The following is a 22,666-nucleotide window of genomic DNA, read 5'->3' on the forward strand; positions in this document are numbered from 1 at the left end:
AGGATAGCAATGGTGATGAGGCCGACGTAGGAGTAAGGGGGCTTTACCAGAATGTTCAGTGGTTTCTGGATCAAACCTTCCGAGTCTGCACTCTGGTCCTGACCATCTCCCACTACTACCCCTGTCTGACCACCACCAGAGCTCTGGGTAGTCTTCATATAATGCTTATATATGTCCATTGCTGTGTGGATTAATACCTCTGTTGTATTCCTCTATAGAACCAAGCTCTAACCCTAAGAAATCAGCTGACCATCTGCTATATACAGATAAACGTGGAGTAATGATTAGCTTTGGCGTGACGTCACCTTCCATGCTCATTATGGAGTTATTATGCGTTTCCATGGGGATCCCTCTATAGACCACCATAGCCACACTCCTTCATGGGGCAGTAATATAATAATATATAATATAATATAATGTGTGCAGGAATAGGCTATTTGAGTTAAATTATTGTATAGCTTTCAATAAAAATATCTGTTAAGCTGAAAGTCATTTTAGTATTCCCATACTAAGGTAAGTAACATTCACACTAAGTGCCTTTAAAAGAAAATAGGAATCAACTTTTTACATTAAAACAGAAGAAAGATTTTTTAGAAAGTGCTGATCAGAGAGCCTTTTCTGGCTGAGCAGAGCACTTTTAAAAGTTGAGAATAGTTCATGCTTTTGCATTTATTTAATTTGTGTATATTTTAATGTTCCTGTGGAACAAGAAGACAACTCTCAACATCTATAGTTCACTATGATGAAAACTAGTAGATTTAGGAATCATGCCTTCAACAACTTACCTTGCTTGAAATCTGTCTTTTTAGTCCTGCCTGTCTTTAGACTGGAGCAGATGGTTCAACGCTCCATGATGAATGCGCTTCCGCTTCCATGTTACTTTCGGGGGAGGCGGGCAAGAATTCTGGTTTAAAAGGTTGTTTCAATCTACTCGTACAAATGTTGTCCAAAACTCTTGACTACATTACAGGCCCTGGGTAGCCAGTCTCGATGAATTGAATACATCTATCTATCTGGCTATCCAAAATCAGAAACCTGAATACTCTGTTTGGTCTCCACTGTATTGACCCATTAAGACCTGGAACGCATCTGTGTCATTTTTGAGTGGTGCCAACCACTCCTATGTCTGACTTTGTCTGTGTGTCCGTGTGTATAGTGGGGGCTGTTAGTGACACGATACTTCACTTTGTGATACAAGCGCCAAATTTTCCACAAAGTTTCTTCTGGACCTACTTTTTCACAAAAGCCCGTTAGCCACCCAAAAAACAACAATATGGCTGCCATTTTCCAAAATGGCTGCCGGCGAAAGACATGCTATGTGGTTTTTTGACCTGGATTGTGATTGGATAATCCAAGTTTGATTATTTTGGCATCAGAATATAGTTTTGTCTCCCCCCCACCCCATCCCCCCGTTAGCCACCCAAAAAAACCCAATATGGCTGCCATTTTCCAAAATGGCTGCCAGCTAAAGACATTTTATGTGTTTTTTTTTACCTGGATTGAAATTATTTTGGCATCAGAATATAGTTTTGACTCCCCCCCGCCCCTCCCCCCATTAGCCAAGCAAAAATATATATATGACTGCCATTTTTTTAAATGGCTGCCGGCGAAAGACATTTCATGTGGTTTTTGACCTGGATCGGGATTGGATAATCCAAATTTTTCTGAGGGTGTACTGTAAAAAGGTTGTGCAGAATGCGCACCACTGAGTTAAGGGACTAACGGGACACAGGTGGAGAAATAAAACTAATCACAAGGTAATGAGACAAGACAGGAAACGTTACGACAAAATAAAACAAACACAACAGTAAAGTAAAAACTAAGTAACCACTTAAAACAGGACAAACTAACACATTCCAAAACAGTATTGTACTGTTATTATACAGCACTGTACTTTACTCTACTGTACTGTTCTGTTATTGTACAGCACAGTACTGTACTGTTTTGTTATTGTATAGCACAGTACTGTACTGTGCTCTACTGTATTGTTATTGAACAGCACTGTACTGTACTGTACTGTACTGTACTGTACTGTACTGTACTGTATTGAACAGCACTGTACTGTACTGTACTGTACTGAACAGCACTGTACTGTACTGTACTGTACTGTGCTGTACTGTACTGTACTGTATTGAACAGCACTGTACTGTACTGTACTGTACTGTACTGTACTGTACTGTACTGTACTGTACTGTACTGTACTGTACTGAACAGCACTGTACTGTACTGTATTGAACAGCACTGTACTGTACTGTACTGTACTGTACTGTACTGTACTGTACTGTACTGTACTGTACTGAACAGCACTGTACTGTACTGTACTGTACTGTACTGTACTGTACTGTACTGTACTGTACTGTATTGAACAGCACTGTACTGTACTGTACTGTACTGTACTGTACTGTACTGTACTGTACTGTATTGAACAGCACTGTACTGTACTGTACTGTACTGTATTGAACAGCACTGTACTGTACTGTACTGTACTGTACTGTATTGTTGTTGGTTACCAGTTCACGATTTAGTGAAGAATCTAGGCCCTGAAAAATCCATTAGCATCCTTTTCTTTCACACTTTCACTGGATGTGATGTTGTGTCAGCCTTTCGTGGGAAAAGGCAAAAAGACAGCATGGCAAACCCGGCAAGTGTGGCCTGAAGTGTCTCATGTCTTCCAGAAGCTCATACCCACCAGTAACAGTGCATGACAAGAACAGCACTGGTGATGGGGTTGATGATGCAAGATTTTACCTGTTTGCATGGAAGCAGAGGTCCTATGATGCCATTCCACCTACAAGGGCATCTCTTGCACATCATGTGAAGCATGCCACTTATCAAGTTGCCCCTGTCTGAAGCCAGGTAACTGTATGGCAAATGTCATACAGAGAGCCCTGCCAGCTGGGGATGGCGAGCAGAAGATGACATTTGGCAAGTAGCGTGGATGACACTCTACAATTGCCCAGATTTGTGAACAACTGACAAAAGCCGGTGCAAGACTGAACGTCGTGGTAGATGCAAGTGCTACCGCTTTGGCGTTCAGTGCACACAGCTGAGTGCCTGCAAATGTGACGATTACAACAATTTGTGATCCAGACATTGGGGGGGGGGGGACTCATATGTTGATACCAAAATAATCCAAATCCAATCACAATCCAGGTCAAAATACACATAAAATGTCTTTCCCCAGCAGCCATTTTGGAAAGTGGCAGCCATATTGTTGTTTTTTTTGCGTGGCTAACGGGGGGAGGGGGCGGGGGGGAGTCAAAACTATATTCTGATGCCAAAATAATCAAAATTGGATAATCTAATCACAATCCAGGTCAAAATACACATAAAATGCCTTTTGCCTGAAGCCATTTTGGAAAATAGCAGCCATATTGTTTGTTTTTTTCGTAGCTAACGGGGGGAGGGGGCGGGGGGAGTCAAAACTATATGTTAATACCAATATAATCAAAATCCAATCACAATCCATGTCAAAATACACATAAAATGTCTTTCGCCAGCAGCCATTTTGGAAAATGGCAGCCATATTGTTTTTTTTTGCGTGGCTAACGGGCTTTTCTGCAAAAGTAGGTCCTAGGCATTGTTCATGCCAAATTTGGCGCTTGTATCACAAAGTGAACTATTGTAACATAAAAATGGACTTAGTGGCCCGCACTAGTATGTCCAATAAACAAACATTGATGACAACATCAATACCGGGCTCATCAAAGGCACCACTCTCTTCACACAGGGTGTGATTTTTTTAATTTGAGCTAAAAAGCATTATTTTACACTTTGGCTTTTCAAAAATCACAGATATACAAGCTCATAGCGCGGCGCGCTACGAGCTTGTAGATCTGCTATTTTAGAAAAATCGTGAAAATGTGTGCAAATCTTTGAATACAGTATATATATTCTTTTAAGGCGAACATTTTTAACTCAAATCTTTGCTTCTGGAGGTCCCTGGAACAACATATTTTGAGATGGGGGTCAAATACATATCATTTTGGGGGTCCTTGTCATGAAAAAGTTTGAGAACCACTGACATAAAAACATACGTACTTCAGAATACTGTTAAGATTTAGAAGACATTTGTAGAATCAGCTTCAGGTCTTAATGGGTTTAAGCACCAACAGCATGGGATATATTGCCGGTTCCCATTGGATATCAATTTGTTATTTTAACGTTGTCATAGATAACCACTCTGACAATATTCCCTTCCTCAATGCTCCACTAGGAAGTAAAGAACGGTCATCAATAATGAAAGCAAACGCATGAACTGAATTATTATGTACTGCCCGCTTCGCGCTCAGAAGAGAATAATATGGCTCTTCATCGTGGTTAGAAAGACCAAACACTTTAGAAACTTATTTTACTGGCTAATAACTATAGAAATGAACAATGAAAATAAAGTCTTGAGGGGTGCAAACGAATTGTAGTTCATGTGAATGTCGCTCACAGTAGCGGTTGCCATTACTGGTCACTAGACCAAAGACCATTTGGATGGTTAGAACAGCCATTCTTTACACAACACATCACAATGTGAACACAATTACACATAAACTCTTTAAGTCAACACTTTCACATGTTACCATCTCAAATGTAACAGTACCCACAATTCACTGCGAACAATTACGTATACACGCACGAACACGTGGGGTGTGTGTGTGTGTGTGTGTGTGTGTGTGTGTGTGTGTGCGTGTGCGTTGCCACGTCTTGTGAGAGAAATAAGCAAACTGACCTCCAAAAACAAGGCAAATCTTGCTAGAGAAATAAGCCACACCCAAGGAGACTTTGACCTTTTAGGTAGACTTTGGTCAAATTTGTTATTTGACCCCATCTCCTGGACATCACCTGTTCTTCAATTTCTCCTGTTATTCTCCTGTTTTGGGGGATTCCACCCTTTTTGTGTGGCAACCCATCCCAAATCACGTGTCAAAGGCCCATATAAGACCTCCCCTCACTGAAATGCAGCCACGGCCATTCAAGTTAATTAGCCAGTTTTTGATATGCAAATCACAAAGGCAGTATTTGATTGTTTTTTTGTTGGAAGGTGTGAGTGGGCTCTCTCTCTCTCTCTCTTTCTCTCTCTGAGAGAATGGGAATGTTATGCTTTTACTGTCGCTTTATGTATATTATGTCTGGATAAACTCCTTTTACTTTTAACTTTTTAATGGATCCTAAGTTGGCATGACAGGCACACTTAATAACAATAATAATAATAATAATAATAATAATAATCATCATCATCATCATCGTTCATATTATTATGTCACTCCCTCCAGTAGTCATAAACGACACAGTGGTTCTGCATACTGGTAGTTTATTCAAAGCACTCTTGCGGCTCCATATAAACCAACGTCGAACTACATAAAATAAAGCATAAACATACAAACACTTGCATTAACAACAGAAACATGACGTAAACATTGCACAAATAAACAAACAAATAACAACTAAAGCAAATACAAACAAACACCTTGCTGGCTGCATATAGACTAAGGGAATGAGTCCACATGCCCAGGACAGACTCACAGCAACACAACTGCAATACAAATCATTTCATCAACCAAACGTTAAACCCATATAATGTTCAATTCTTTAGGCATTAAAGTCCAGGACAACCACATACCTGTTAGTCCAGGGGCCAACACTGATATTTTCACAAATTGGTACCACCTGAGGTGGCCGTAAAGTTTTTGTATTTTTGTATTCCTACATGTCTCTAGTTTATATTTTGGTATGATACATCTTCCAATTCAGTAGCTTAATGGCAGTTATCACTACCTACCAGCTAATGTATCCGGTAGGAGACACAAAGTAGAATCTTTGTGTCTCCTACCGGAAATACACCCGGGCATCAAATTATTGCGACAAAAAACAAAATATATCCATGTATTCAAGGCTTCATGGGGTGTGCAATTGATAACTTCTCAGATTTTTGGTGTTTGCAAAAAGACTGCTTTCCATAAGCTTGTAAAAGTTGACCTTCCTTCGGTCTAGGGTGGTCATAGCTGAATGGGTAGAGAGTCCCCCTGGGAAACTTAAAGGAGGAGTTCACCCAAAAAATGATTATTTTCTGTCAATTGCACACCCCATGAAGCCTTGAATACATGGATATATTTTGTTTTTTGTCGTAATAATTTGATGCCCGGGTGTATTTCTGGTAGGAGACACAAAGATTCTACTTTGTGTCTCCTACCGGATACATTAGCCGGTTTAGAGTGATTACTATCATTAAGCTACTGAATTGGAAGATGTATCATACCAAAATATAAACTAGAGACATGTAGGAATACAAAAATACCAAAAATGTACGGCCACCTTAGGTGGTACCAAAATCTGCCTTAGCCCCTGGACTACTGGCAGTTACAATTATTATTATTAGTAGCCTAGTAGTAGTAGGCTAACTTATTTTTTTATTTTTTAGCTGCGATGTGATACCTAGCTCCATGATCGTTATGAACATCCACGTCATTGTGGGAAGGTCTCAGAAATTGACTTCCAGCTTCATGTCAGAGCGAGATAGGAGGGAGGAAATACCCCATGGTTCGACGTTACTTTGTTCAGGTAGGAAGCATAGCATATTGTATTATTTGTTGTATAAAAGGTGGGAGTATTTTGCTCATTATCTTATTTTAATTGTATCTATTATATTCTCCATTTCTTTTCAAAGTCCATTGTTGCACTGTTGTATTTTTTTTATTCTGTAAAGCACTTTGAATTTCCCTGGTGTATGAAAAGTGCTATATAAATAAAGTTGCCTTGCCATGCCATATGGTTTGAACGTACATTATGTGATTGAACGATAGCGGCACGCTGTTTTGAGCACTTTAACCCCTAGCTCCGACGGAACCTCTCCCTCCGCTGTATAGCTCCGAGATGAGGTTCCTCGTTTCTCGCTGCCGTTTTAGCAGGACATTGTCGCACATTTTCCACTTTACATGTTTCTTACCCCTTTCTGCACATCGTATCCAAAAAGTAAATGTTTTCTGCCATTCTCTCATATGTTTTAAGTTCTAGCGCACAATAAAAGCTATCCAACGAGTTGGAAAAAGTATTCAATTCGCCTCTGTCCTCATCCGGTTACATGTTATTAAGACATTAAAGATAACACTACTAATTCCCCTACTGGTCAAATGTTGAATTGCATCTTCTAATGCAAAATATTATGGAACCGGCTGAGGACAGAGAAGAATTAAATACTTTTTTCAACTCGTTGGATAGCTTTTATTGTGCGCTAGAACTTAAAACATCTGAGAGCATGGCAGAAAACTCTTTTTTTTAGGATACGATGTGCAGAAAGGGGTAAGAAACATGTAAAGTGGAAAATGTGCGACAATGTCCTGCTAAAACGGCACCGAGAAACGAGGAACCTCATCTCGGAGCTATACAGCGGAGGGAGAGGTTCCGTAGGGGCTATTTAAACCCATACCTAGGCTATTTGAATATAGCCGACCAAGTAATGTGTATTGGTAAAGTCTAGACAATGCTTTGATATCCATTTCAGATTAGTCTCGGTTCAATAGGCAACAGTTAACAGCCTACATGCAAAGTCCACGTGAAACAGGCTGTCGTCTGTAGTGGAAGAGACTAAATGCATTCATGACATTAATCGGTCTGATTCAGCAGAAACGAAACTTAAGTGAAACTGTTCTTGTGACCTTCCAGGGTTCCCCAATAGGCAGCGCGCGGGCCATTTGCGGCCCGCGAGAGGCAACTGTCCGGCCCGTGAAGCCTCCTGTCATAAAAAAAAAGAAAAACAAGTTGATTTCTTTTCTTTTTTTTAATTATTATTATTATTATTTTATTATCTGTATTACTGTTCAGGCAGACTGTAACAAACACATCTGGAAGTAAATTGTTGATTCTGGACTTATTTTGATTTTCAGTATGTACAACTGGCTGCTGTTAATCTGACTGTAACAACCAAATATTTTAGGTAAATGGTTGGTTCTCAACTTATTTTGTTTCCAGAGTGCATTTTTTCCTTGTTTGACCCTCAACACAGGATTTAAGAATCCCAGGCCTAAAATGTTTCTTATCTCGACTTTATTCCGTTTTATGATGCAGGAGACACCATTGAAGCCTGAAGATGAAGTGCCCCAGCTGTGACCATAATATTGTGGAACAGACAGCAAAGTTCTGCAGTCAGTGTGGTTACCATCTGTCTGCTCAGCCTCTAAACGCCACGCCTGGTTAGTACAACTATACTGTACAAAACCGTTTTAACCCATTTAAGAACTGAGGACGATTCTAAAATGCCCTCTATATCAGTAGTTACATTACATTACATTACATTACATTACAGTCATTTAGCAGACGCTTTTATCCAAAGCGACTTACAATAAGTGTACTCACCCCTTTCAAAAATAGCAGATGTACAAGCTCGCAGTGACGCGCTGTGAGCTTGTATATCTGCTATTGAATAGCCAGCACACAAATCTAAAATGACACAGATGCTTTCCCGGTTTTAATGGGTTAATCTTTATCACCCCCCCCTCTATATGGATTGGCTTAAGTGGACACACACACACACACACACACACACACACACACACACACACACACACACACACACACACACACACGCTGCGGTGTCGCGGTGCGGAGCGTTGACACCGCAGCTATGGCTGCCTACAGGCAGCACGTCTGTGGATTCGTCTATAGTCTGACTGCATGTGTGTGTGTGTGTGTGTGTGTGTGTGTGTGTGTGTGTGTGTGTGTGTGTGTGTGTGTGTGTGTGTGTGTGTGTGTGTGTGTGTGTGTGTGTGTGTGTGTGTGTGTGTGTGTGTGTGTGTGTGTGTGTCTCTGTCTAGGACATGGTGTCATATCCTAAGATCTCTCAGGGAAGCGATGAAGACGACGATAAGGAGGGAGGTGATGAAGACGACGATGAGGGGGGAGACAATGAAGATGAAGATGAAGATGAGGAGGTTGATGAAGACGACGATAAGGAGGGAGGTGATGAAGACGACGATGAGGGGGGAGACAATGAAGATGAAGATGAAGATGAGGAGGTTGACGATGATATTTATATTTCGGGACCTAATAACACCTGGATCTATCATAGTACACCGGGTTTCTCCTCGCCCCGAGGAAATCGTTCCCCTCCCTAGATGCGGAAGAAGGACGAGCAGGAAACAGCAAGGCTTAAAAAAAATATCACACCCTGTGTGAAGTGAGTGGTGCCTTGCTTAGCTTGGCTAACATGTTCAATCAGCCAAGCTAACATGTCCAATGTTAGCTTGGCTGATGGCACCGATGTCACTTTGAAACATGAAAACAATGTTTCAAAGTGACACACCTATTTATAGGGCTCTATTTCGTCATGCGTCTCGCTAGCCAATCAAAGCACACCCTTTCAACATATTGTCACGTGTCACGTGATGCTTGACCAATGTTAGCTTGGTGGACACACGGACATACAGACATACGGACACACAGACAAAGCCACGTATAGGAGTGGTTGCCTTCGGCACCACTCAAAAATGATTTGATTGATTTTTACACTTTATCAGCTTGTTCTTTTGTCATTCTATGGCATGTCACAATCTAGTAATTGTAGTTGTGTTTTACATGACCTGCACGTCCATTTGGAAATTATTTGGATGTTCATTGCAAGAGGAACTCTTCATTAAAATCTTTTCTAATTTGATTAGCTTACTGCCTTTTTTGTTTTCATTTTCCAGCTCCTGCACCGGATCTGCCAAAAACACAGACTGTGGGCCTCCTTTTTTTAATATCCAATTTGATTAACTGATCTGATCATAACAACGTTACAGCCAATACCTTTTTATGTTGATGCCTTTATCATCGCATCTTAGTCTAAAACACTGGTTGAAACATCACCCCTGCAATTGCAAAGTAATAAAACGTGCAGACCCAAGCTGTGCTCCTGTATGGTTGCTACAATATATGTCTATGAACTGAATACCAAGGACCAATAACTTCACAACATTCGGCACGGCAACTCGTGCGCTTTAGCATGCTCGGTGGTGCCTCTCGTGACTCAAGTTATACTTTTATCGAAAAAAAGTAGTCCGTGGTTGTTTGAAAAATAAATGTCTCAAGCAGAAGTCGAACTCAGACTCCCAGTAGTAGTGAGTTGGGAGTCTAATGATTAGCGAGGTGCGCCAAAGACTTTGCCTGATTGTCGAGGTCACAACACAAGAATATAAATTATCAACATTATTTAATTTCATATATTGATAATAGGAAATGAGAAAATACAGTTGTTAAAAAATACATGATTTTTGTAAGAGAAATTATCAAGGTTTTTCAGTAATAGAGGTAAATCTTATCACTTCTCCAATAGAAAGGTGATGGCCGGCACTCACTGCCTCCTCCCCCACCCACCCTTCTACCCCCTTCTTCCCCCCTTTTTACTGCTTACTCTTTTAACCCCTTTTATATTTGTTGATGATATGGTATTATGGTGTTATTTTTTGATATGTTGATGAATTGGACATAGGACCTCAATGGGAACAAGTCCCCAAACTTTTTTGTGATATCCTTTTAGACCAAGTGTATGACTCGGGTGCAGTACGTTAGTCCGACAGCGCATTCCTCCGACAGCGCAGCGCTCCGACGTTTCCAATACTAAACCCGAACCAAACCCGCACCCTAACCCTAACCGCACGCGGATGCCACATAGTCGGAGAAAAGGTCTGTCGGATTAACGCATGTCTCCCGTATGACTCTAGGTTACTCGTGCTGTTTGCATTTCTGTCTAATAAAGTGTTTAATCAATCAATAAATCAATCCTACAGATTTTTGTCTGCACGCAAATCGGTACACATTATCTCTTTAGTCATGTGATCAATACGAATCTGTCCGATTTTTCATATTCCATCCTGATTGGCGGATTTCGAACATTGCTGGCCCACAATATCCTACCTGAGCTGGCGGAGACCTGTGCTCTGAGGAGCACTTTTTCTAGTTTTATATTAAAGAATTCTTTCAGAGCACATTACTGGGGGGAAAAAAAAACAAAATATGAAAAATAGATGCATGTATCATTATAAATATAAAGAGTGTGTGTGTGTGTGTGTGTGTGTGTGTGTGTGTGTGTGTGTGTGTGTGTGTGTGTAAAGTACACTCAAGTACTGTAATTAAGTACAATTTTGAGCTTTTTAACTTTACTGGAGTATTTCTATTTTCAGTACTTTTACTCCACTACATCACTACTCCACTACAATGATTTTAAAACTTTAGTTACTAGTTACTTTGTAGATTTCCATTACCATTACAAAACATACATTAACTACTTCAGCCATTTGAAAATCTACAAGCTCACAATGCGTTGCGATGTGATGCATTGTGAGCTTGTACATCTGCTATTTTTTTTTGCTAACTTCCCGAGCCTGTGCTCTGGTCCTGGCCCTTCACAGTGGCGCCGGTCTCCCCATTGACGCTGTATGGCCCAGAACTATGCTGCAAAGCAATAGGATGGGAATAGGAGGCCGGGTGGATTCTGTTGTGCTGCCCACAGGGATCTGTTTGGTCGCTGAGAACGTCTGGCGGCTGGTGCCTCTTGAACTGTTTCCTCCTTTTAAGAAAACACCCATTGTCATTGTTAAACATATCTTCCGCCTGTGGGTCAAAGGTCCAGTAGTTTTCCTTGCCGGCGTTGCCCGACGCCGGGGGGGTTTTCACAAAGCAGTCATTGGAAGACAAACTAGAAAAAGTGCTCCTCGGAGCACAACTCTCCGCTGTTGGGAATGTTTGGAATGTTCTATCTGTATAAGTGTCCTATCCGTCCTGTCTGTGTAAGTGTCCTATCCATCCTGTCTGTGTAAGTGTCCTATCCAATGTGTCCTATCCAATTGTTACAGTATGTGTGTAACTGTCCTATCCATCCTGTCTGTATAAGTGTCCGATCCGTCCTGTCTGTATAAGTGTCCTATCCGTCTGTATAAGTGTCCTATCCGTCTTGTCTGTATAAGTGTCCTATCCGTCCTGTCTATGTAAGTGTCCTATCCCTCCTGTCTGTGTAAGTGTCCTATCCCTCCTGTCTGTATAAGTGTCCTATCCGTCCTGTCTGTATACTGTAAGTGTCCTATCCGTCCTGTCTGTATACTGTAAGTGTCCTATCCGTCCTGTCTGTGTAAGTGTCATATCCCTCCTGTCTATGTAAGTGTCCTATCCGTCCTGTCTGTGTAAGTGTTCTATCCGTCCTGTCTGTATGAGTGTCCTATCCGTCCTGTCTGTATAAGTGTCCTATCCGTCCTGTCTGTATAAGTGTCCTATCCGTCCTGTCTGTGTACTGTAAGTGTCCTATCCATCTGTGTAAGTGTCATATCCCTCCTGTCTATATAAGTGTCCTATCTGTCCTATCTGCCAATTATGTATCAGCCATGCAGCCATTTCGTGATGGTTCCTGTCTTACCTCACTTTGACAGTGGCAAATACACTGTCAAAGTGACGCCATGTATTTATACAGTATTTCATCGTATTGTCACGTGTCACGTGAGGCTTGACCAATCGGTGTGTCATATTTAGAAAGTGAAAACAATACTCTCCTGCGGAGAGTAATTATGACAGATAGATTTTCTCCAAGTGGGAAACTTGTCTTTGTAATACGGGAAGTGATCACTGATGAATTCACAGACCCCACTTAGGGTGAGCTTTGTCTGAGGGCTCTGCAGGATAGCAATGGTGATGAGGCCGACGTAGGAGTAAGGGGGCTTTACCAGACTGTTCAGTGGTTTCTGGATCAAACCTGCTGAGTTTGCACTCTGGTCCTGATCACCCCCCACTACTACCCCTGTCTGACCACCACCAGAGCTCTGGGTAGTCTTCATATAATGCTTATATATGTCCATTGCTGTGTGGATTACTCCTTCTGTTTTATTCCTTGATTAGAACCCCGCTCTAACCCCAAAACTCTGCTGACCATCTGCTATATACAGATAAACGTGGAGTAGCGATAGACCTTGGCATGACGTCACCTTCCACCTTCATTATAGAGTTATTATTATGCGTTTCTATGGAGATCCCTTTATAGACTACTCCTGCATTGTGTTACCGCCATAGCACACACCTTCATGGGGCAGTAATATAGTAATAATAAATAACAGTGCGGGAATAGGCTATTTGAGTTAAATTAGCGTATAGCTTTCAACAACAACAACAACGACAATATCTGACAAGCTGAAAGTCATTTAAGCATTCCCATATTAAGGTAAGTAACATTCACACTAAGTGCCATTTAAAAGAGGAGTAAAACAAAAAAAAGAGGAGAAATGTCCAAAATGCAACGGCGTAGTGGACGCTTTTAGAAAGTGCTGATCAGAGAGCCTTTTCTGGCTGAGCAGAGCACTTTTAAAAGTTGAGAATAGTTCATGCTTTTGCAGTTATTTAATTTATTTTGCTTCAATATTAATGTATTCACCTGTTTCCTAGGCTATGTGTTTTCCACTTCCTGTCAATTTGATCCAATGAAATCCAATGAAACTGGTCAGTGGTCAGATGACCAATGATATCTAATGAAATCGACTGGAAGTGGAAAACAGCCTAGGAAACAGGTGAATAGATTTTCATGTTCCTGTGGAACAAGAAGACAACTCTCAACTTTACATCTAAGCTCACTATGATGAAAACTAGTAGATTTAGGAATCATGTCTTCAACTGCTTGAAATCTGTCTTTTTGGTCCTGCCTGGCTTAAGACTGGAGCAGATGGTTCAACGTGTGTTCCTGATCGGGGGATTTTTTTGCAAACTGTTAATAAAGTATTCAATCAATCAATCAATCATGCAGTAACTGAGGGAACATGACATAGTGGTATTAAAAGAAATTAAAAGAGCCAGTGTGACGCATGCCCCCAAATTTCTACCATGTGGTAGGCTATCCAAAAACGGAAACCCATATACTCTGTTTGGTTTCTGTTTAAACATGACATTCAGTGATCTAACTGTAATTGATACATCAGCTCAAGAGCAAACTTGGTTCCAACATGTGAGTGTCCCTGGTGGTGTGATGATTGGCAGGGCATATACATCACCATCTGACTCACCCTTTTGTCTAATGTAAGATGAAATCCAGGCCAGAAGAACCCAGTATAACAACCTTTGGGTATAGTGGGTGATATGGTCACTAGGTGTGGAGACAAGGTGAAAATGCTGCTTAAAACTGTAAACACATTTTGGAAAGAGTGTTATTTAAGTTTGCCATGACAACAAGCTGTTGGTTGTGAACAACTTGCCTCTTATAACTTCCTATAGTTCCCTAACCTACCACAAGAGAGAGAAATAGATTTCTGAAGTAGACTACGGTTTAATCACTGCCCATTATATAAATTGTGTTAAAAACTTTGAAGTGAAGCAAAATATCGATGTGCCATCCGACCATGCCCCAGCAGTGTACAGAACTGTTGATCCCTGAAGAAATTATCAATTCAAAGATTGTATTACAGCATGCCCAGGATGTGTGTATGCATTCTATTCTAGACTCACCTTAGCGTTGGCATGTGGTTTGCAGAATCTTACTGCGCTGCCTAGAGCAGACCAGTCAGCCCTAGACCAGTGGTTCTCAAACTTGTTTTATGTGAAGGACCCCCAAATTGATATGTATTCGGCCACGGACCCCCATCTGAAAATATTTTGTGCCAGGGTGGTGTTAAAGAGTGGTGCTAAAATGTTTTTGTTTTGTTTTCACATTTGTACATTTGTTTGAAAATAGCAGATCTACAAGCTCACAATGTGTCACATTGCAACATAGATCTGCTATTTTCAAATATCCAATATAGGGTTGAAGTGCCCAAATGTGATTTTAATGCTATATTAACTCATTTGGCTGGGGACCCCGTAGAACCCCCTCAAGGGCCCCTGGGGGTCCCCGGACCCCACTTGGAGAACCACTGCCACACAGGAATCAGGAATCACTTTCATCCCGATCCTGATGATCTACAAGCTCACAATGCGACTTGCGATGCCACGAATTGTGAGCTTGTAGATCTGCTATTTTCAAAAGATTTTTATACATTTGAAAACTTGTGAAATGGAATATTCTGCAGAATGAGTACTTTCTACTTTAAGTACATTTTGATCTTGATGACAATACTTTTGTACTTTTACTCAAGTATTTTTTTAATTACAGACTTTTACTTGTAACAGAGTATTTCTACATTGCAGTATTGATACTTTTACTTGTCTTTTTTTTGTTTTACTTTTTCCACCACTGTGCAAATGACAAATCTATATGAGAACTCAATAAGTAGCTAGATTAATCAATCTGAAAAAAAAAAAAACTGAAAAGAAAAACATTTTTTTCTTATGTATTAATCAATATATCACCACTATAAAATCGCAGATTTTATCAGATACAAGCTCACTCAGATACTATATCTGCTATTTTTGAATGGCCAAAGTATAAGGGTTAAAGTGGTTAAAAGTATTGTAGCCTAGTGCTATATTAACACATTTTGCTGGGGATCCCCTGGAACCCCTCCCGAGGACCCCTGGGGGTCCCCGAACCTAGCTACCCAACCCCACTTTGAAGACCTCTGTAATTAAGCACCGCATGGGACGTAACATGAGTATTTCAGTTTCCCACCTCTTATTAAGCAGTTATTTTAACATCCTCATAGAAAACCACTCTGACTGTATTCCCTTCCTCAATACTCCACTAGGAAGTAAAGAACGGTCATCAATGACAGTAAACATATGAACTAAATCATTATTTATTGTCCGCTTCGCGCTCAGAAGGGAATACTACGACTCTTCATCGTGATTAGCGAGACCAAACATTTTAGAAACTCATTTCTCAAGTCGATAACTATAGAAATGATCCCTGAAAGTATAGTCTTAATTACTAGAGGGTGCAAAGGAGTTATGGTTCATGTGAATGTCGCTCACAGTAACGGTTGTCATTACTGGTCAGACCAGAGACCATTTAGACGGTTAGAATGGTCATTCTTTACACAACACGTTTAGAATTTGAACACATTTATACAGTAAGTCTGTACAGTCACTTTAATATGTTACGATCTCAAATGTAACAGTACCCACAATTCACTGCGAACAGTTACGCATACACGTACGAACATGTGGAGGATCGATAGATGCGCCTTTGTGTCGGTGTTGCCAAGTCTCGTGAGAGTAATAAGCTAACTGACCTCCTAAAAGAAGGCACATTTTGCTAGAGAAATAAGCCACATCGCACCTCGAAAAACAAGCCAAAACAAGCCCAAAGATATGGCCATATATTCATGATGAAACAATATTAGATGCAAATATCATTATAATTACTATGTAGGTCTATAATAATGTATGTGATTGATGTACTTTATTTAGTAAGACATGAGTACAACAGTACATGGAAGTACAAATGTTTTGGCTATTCATTTATAACATTACACACTGAGCCATGATGGGCTTAATAAGTAGACACCAGACCGATTCTGTAATCAAATAGACTCCGGGCAAAAGGCGTGGCCAAGCTTAGGCTGAAGTAGTTACGGTGGCCATATTAAGGGAGCTCCATAACAACAGCTAGTATCAACAACATTGACAGTTACCCACGAGTCACGACGTGTCCTGAACTACAGCGAATTTATTGGTAAAGGACAGAAGATGGACCTGGCAATGCATGACAGAGAGTTACCATACAGAGAGAAGCTGAATGCAGACGCAAAGGCACGCTACCTGCGATCAGTGTTGCCATATTTTGCGAGAGAAATAAGCAACCAGGTCTATGAAAACAAGCCCAAAAGAAGTGGCTTAGATACATCGACTACTTGAAAATAGCCGATCTACAAGCTCACGTGAGCTTGTACATAGGTTATTAAAAAAAACTCTTGCAATAAAATAAAGAACATTTGGAATATTTTTTAAAACATTCTAACAACACAAATGCTCCCTGGCACAAAACATTTTTCATGAAAAGATTTGAGAACCACTGGTTTCATTTTTTTTGTTTTAAAAAAAAAGCCTAAATAAGCAAGCACCTAAATAAGCCTAAATAAGCAAGTACACTTTATAAATAAGCCATACAAAACTACTAATTTTACAAGCAACTTCACATAAAAAGAAGCCCAAAGTCGCTTATAATAAGCCGACATGGCAACGCTGATGCTGATCCTAACCTCGCCTCCAACAGATGTTTATATGTTTGATTGTGTGCTGTCATGCTCGTTTGATATGTGTTTGGGAATGTTGTTGAAGGTTATGTTATTTCGTCAGCTGACACCCAAGCCATACTACATTTATTTGATATCTCCGACGTCTGAACACTTGGTGACAGACAGACAGCTGTTTACTCAGCCACCGTGACCGTGAGCCACCCACGTTAGACCCACGTTAGACTACGTTTCTCAGACTGGACACATAGAGAAACACAATTTAGCTGTTAGCTCAATCTCATTGTATGTAAGATACCCATTTGTATTTAAGATACCCATGCCAAGCCGTTTCTTTGATATCTCCGACATCTGATCTCCAACAGCTTTTCCTCCAGGTTGGAAATGTGTGCAATTTAACTTTTTTAATTTAACGTCTGAAACCTTGGCATTGCATCCGATAATGCAGCACTGTCGTACCATTGCTAAATTAGAGCAACAGACAAGTTAGAGATAGATAATAATGTACACCGTCTACTTGCTGGACAACAAACACAGGACTACAGACTACACTACACTACTCTACACTTGTGGCAGCTGTCAATCTACTCCCTCAAGATGGCGGCGGAAGTGGCACGATTTAAGGGCGTGGCGACCATGTTACGTCGCTATGCCCGGAGTCTATACATTTTGGCTTGTTAGATTTGCCAAAGAAGCCGCGTTTTTAAAAGAAGCCCAAAAATCTGCGAGTCTGCATTTTCCCCGCAACTCTGGGGGGAAAAAACAAGCCACAAGTCGCGGTAAATCAGCGGACTTGGCAACACTCGTGTGTGCGTGTGTGCGTGTGCGCGTGCGTGCGTGGGCGCGCGCCTAGCCCTGAAACATGTCATACCAGTCATGGTGCCGAGTCCCCCTGGTTTATAGCGGTGTTCGACTTCTTTACATTGCCAACTCTCACATGTACATAAACGTTCAGATTTCAAATATAAAGTGCTTACCCCCGAGCCATGGATCTAAAAAGTTGAGCCGGATCACGACAAGTATCCGTATCTCCCGTATTGTTCAATAAAAAGCATTTTAATCCGATCGCCGGCCATTTTCTCCAAATTTTCTCCGATACTTTCAACCATGCGACACTAATGGTTGGGAGGTGTATTGCACTCTGGTACGTTACAAAAAAAAAGAAAAAAAGAAAGAAAATGGCTGGCGATGGGATTAAAATGCTTTTTATTGAACAATGCGGGAGATACGGGTACTTATCGTGGTCCGGATCGCCTTGTAACATCCGTGGCTCAGGGGTAAGCACTTTATATTTGAATCTGAACGTTTATGTACATGTGAGAGTTGGCAATGTAACAAAAATCTATACAAGCGTCATGTGAACCATGGCTAGGCGCGCGCCTATACAGCTCTTCACCAGCAGATGGCGGTAGGCATCAAATCACCACCACCAGGTTCCGAGCGCCAAACGTGGTCAACCCGGAAGTTGATATTGTGAACGCTGCTTTATTTATTTTTCCACACACAGCCTAACCTCGAGCTCAGCCTAACGTTAGTTGTGTTTAATAGTGTTTAATAGTGTTTAATAGTGTTATAATAGTATTTCTGCTTAGTTTTTTTTATGGCAATCATGTCTCAAATACAAACACTGAGGTCTTTTGTCAACGAGAGACTGTCTGTAGCCGTTGAAGAGATATTTGTGGAGGTTGAAAGGATTCTAACAGAATATGAGGATCAAGCTTTCATCTCCAAACAACAGATTGAGCAACAGCAAATAATCCTGGATGTGGTTTTAAAGCCTGACATCAGATTACACAAAACAGGTTGGTTCAACTACAGTATATAAACTAACATTGTAGCTTACATTGCATGAAATTGCTTTGGACGTTTGAGTGCTTTGATGATTAGATAGATGGATAACATGGCTGAACATGGGGGAGAGGTAGCTGTAGAATACAACTCTCGTAGACGTATTTATGATTCTGACGTTTTCAATCTACGAGAGTTGTAGGGTTCACCCCCCATGGACACAGGGACTTTCAGCACTATGCCCCGTAGACACTCCAAACATGTACACATTGAAAATAAAGGTGCTTACCCCCATGCACCACATGTTAACTACTTCTACGGGGTAGTAGTTTAATGTAATAATCCATATATTTCAATAAAGAAGTGTTTTAATGCCGTCTGTGGCCGATTCTGTCAGAAGTTCCCAATGGGCGGTAGTGACGGGTAGTGAGGGGGGCCATCCGGTGAAACCCGGAATTACACCCAATGTAAACAGGAAGTAAACAAGGGTGAAAAAATGGCGTTCGGCCACAGACGGCATTAAAACACTTATTTATTGAAAGATATGGATTATTACATTAAACTACTACCCCGTAGAGACAGTTAACATTTGGGGCGTGGGGGTAAGTACCTAAATTTTCAATTTGTACACGTTTGGAGTGTCTGCGCGGTATAGTGCAGAAAGTCCCTGTGTCCATGGGGGGTGAACCCTACAACTCTCGTAGATTGAAAACGTCAGCATCATAAATACGTCTACGAGGGTTGTAATTCTACAGCTAGGGGAGAGACATGGGGAGAGCCAGACCCTATAGCCCTAGAGCAGTGGTTCCCAACCTGTGGGTCGGGACCATCAGAGGGTCTGTGTATGACATTATTACATGATTTTTGGGGGGTCCCCAGATAACAGTGAAGTGACAATCGAAGGAGTTTTAAGACCTTTTTAATGCCTAAAAGAAATTAAATGAAAAAAGATCATTACTGCATCAAAAGTAATCAACAAACTATTCTATACAAACTGGTATTGCCAAATTGTCAAATAATACAAGAGGCAAAAATTGTGAAATAGCCGATCTACAAGCTCACAGCGACTCGCAAAGCGAGGCGTTGTTAGCTTGTAGATCGGCTATTTTCACTATATTTATCTGTGGAACAGAGAATGTAATGCCTCAACTCCTACATTCCAAGGGCTTGTCAGGGTTGGGGGTCCCCATTTCAAATATGATTATTTGGGGGGGGGGGGGGGGGGGTCACAGCCTGAAAAGTTTGAGAACCACTGCCCTAGAGGGCTATGATTTCATCATTGGTGGAAGAAGTACTCAGATACTTTACTTAAGTAAAAGTATCAATAGGGCATAGCAGGGGCGGCCATTCATTGTCTGGTTCCACTGGGGGAAATAAAGCCAATGCATTTTTCCCATACAGAAAATCATTACCATAAAACATTTGATTCTGTGAAAAAAGATATCATTAAATATTAAAACAATAATAATCACTGAATCAAATGTTTTATGGTCATGATTCACCAGGACCCTGGATGGCTTGATTCTAGGCTTAAAATAATTTATATCAATATTTTTGGAAATCTCTATGGGAACAATGCATGGACTATTTTTGAGTGGAACCAGAAAATGGCTGCCACTGCTAAGTATTGGCATCAAAATATACTTAAGAGTATCTAAAGTAAAAGTACTTTTATTTCCAATTACAACTTCAAATTATTTACTGCTCCCTTTATTTTTATTTATTTTTTCCCCCATTTATAAGTGTTATTTTAATGTTGTTTTTATTTTCTGTGAGGGAACCGGGGAGGGTGGGGTATATGTGGGGTTGTATGTCTTTGATAAAGTTGATAAAGGAGCAGCTGATAAGGGTCGTAAATCCTGCTCTACTATGTTAATTAAAACTATTTGTAGTCAAACAGCTGAAAAACCCAGTGTAAAAAGGATGAGACGAAATCATAGACAGACACAGGCCGGTTCTCAAATTAAAAGGTTGACATTGTATTAAGAGAGAGAATCAATCCACGAGGCACCGTACAGCAACAATATATCTCTGCCTAAACAGTCAATGATCACAACAGTTATACACAAAGTAAGTTGTTATCAGCTCTGACGATGACATCTGGCCATGCGGAGCCTCGCTCGTAGGTTGAGACCTTGGCTCTGACCGGCCTCGCTGGAGGTGTTTTGGCTTTAGTATAGGGGGGGAAAAGAGCAGGCTAAGTACAGAGTGAAAGGTCAGGTTTACTAAGTGTTGTTTAAGTGCATGGTGAAATGTCTGTAAATACACATTAACATGAATCCAACGTGATAGTGCTGTGAAACAAGTCTATGAAGCTGCCTATGAAATCTATGAAAAAATAAATATTGTATACAATATATAAACTTGGGGGTCCCTGCTTTATCTCGGGGGGCATTTTTGCCTTTTCCAAAATGGCCCCCGAGATAAAGACGCCTCAGAGCCGGAGGAGGCGTCTACCTTTATATGTCTATGGTGCTGCTGCACCCCTACTCATATTTACCTTCCTGATACCCGCAGACATCCCAGAACAGAGACAACGGATCGTCAAAATGTTTGAAGAGGAAAATGATGATGATGATGATGATGATCACGATGATGAAGAAGATTTCCCAGGATCCTCTGCGTTAGGTAAGGAGCAAGGAACTTATTTTATGATTCCAGCAATTCCAGCCTGCAGATTCGTCACACTGGGTGGCAAACTGTAGCCAGGAGTTTGATGGAAGCTTATGAACACACACTTATTTCTGAGCGACTGAAACCTTTGTGAAAAGGAGACATGTTATCACATATTGTTTTCTGCTGTTGCTTTTCGATGTGGACACGGTGTAAATCTAAAAAGTACAGAGTACGTTTCTGACTGTGCTGTTTATCGCGAGGCTGTCCATCTTTGGCAGCCTGACAAAACCAAATCTTACGATACTACCGAGCCAGAAACAATACCGTGAGCTGTTTAGATGCTGCCTCAATAAAATGACGTAGTGTGCACATTGAAAATCCAGTGATCATAAAACAACCTGCGATGTGTCTTTTATATTCCTGAACCGATTAACTGACAAAGGCTGCGATAGTTCAGAAATAGTGTTTGTTCCTAAGCGGGTCCAACTGGCGCTCATTCACTGCAATGCATTTCATCCCTGGCGTCGAGCGCTCCTCTTCCTTTCTCATTTAAGTTCCTTGGTAAAGAGGAGGATAGGATGGAAACTGTTAGATAGGATTTAGGATTCAAATAAAAAAACTTAGCAGATCGACGAGCCTTTCGAGCTTGTAGATCTGCTACTTTTAATGCTTGTGTGTGACGCTGTCAAGTATAGCGCATTAATTAAAGAAAAAAGGTTGGAGCAATGATATATAAAAAAGGCATTTTAAAGGTAATGTTATCTCAATCCAGCCATGGTCCATAGCGTGAAGAATTCTCCTTTAAGGACCACATCACCCATTTTCAACCTGTCTTCATATAATTGGTCCTCTATAGAGTACAGAAGTCCTGACGTCACTCGTCCATCCCCTGGTTCGTAAAGTCATTTCTCTATGGAGAATAACATTAGGTCATCTTAGAATCGTCTCATATAAGAATTGTGGTCCAAAAATAAACAAACTGTCTCTGCGATATTATCAGGGAGGAGGCTCTGTATCGTTTATGATAGTCAGTCACTCATATTTGATACAGTCTGTTTCTGGCAAAAATGTAACTAATTCGTCGGAAGTAACATTATATTTTTTTCACCGTCAGTTGATGCTTCATATCCATAAGAGTCAAACCGCCGGGATCATTTTGGAACACAGTTCTTATTTGACACGATATTAAACACGTCTATGGG

At 40.8% G+C, this 22,666-nt stretch overlaps 1 protein-coding gene across 3 annotated transcripts in view; it reads left to right on the top strand.

Moving 5' to 3' along the window:
• The window catches only part of LOC311052010 (uncharacterized protein), a 60,472-nt gene that overhangs the window by 19,899 nt on the left and 17,907 nt on the right, over nt 1-22,666 (top strand). For 2 of the 3 annotated variants that reach the window (XM_084066763.1, XM_084066765.1), the window contains exons 1-2: nt 18,626-18,862; nt 21,366-21,476. In XM_084066763.1, the coding sequence (XP_083922889.1) occupies nt 18,661-18,862; nt 21,366-21,476 (313 nt within the window). In that variant the 5' untranslated portion in view covers nt 18,626-18,660. Of the gene's footprint in view, nt 1-18,625; nt 18,863-21,365; nt 21,477-22,666 lie in introns of those variants that run through there. The other variant, XM_084066764.1, reaches the window with a different exon arrangement.

This window comes from Gymnoscopelus microlampas, assembly GCF_963454915.1.
Source record: "Gymnoscopelus microlampas genome assembly, chromosome: 9".
Taxonomy (NCBI): domain Eukaryota; kingdom Metazoa; phylum Chordata; class Actinopteri; order Myctophiformes; family Myctophidae; genus Gymnoscopelus; species Gymnoscopelus microlampas.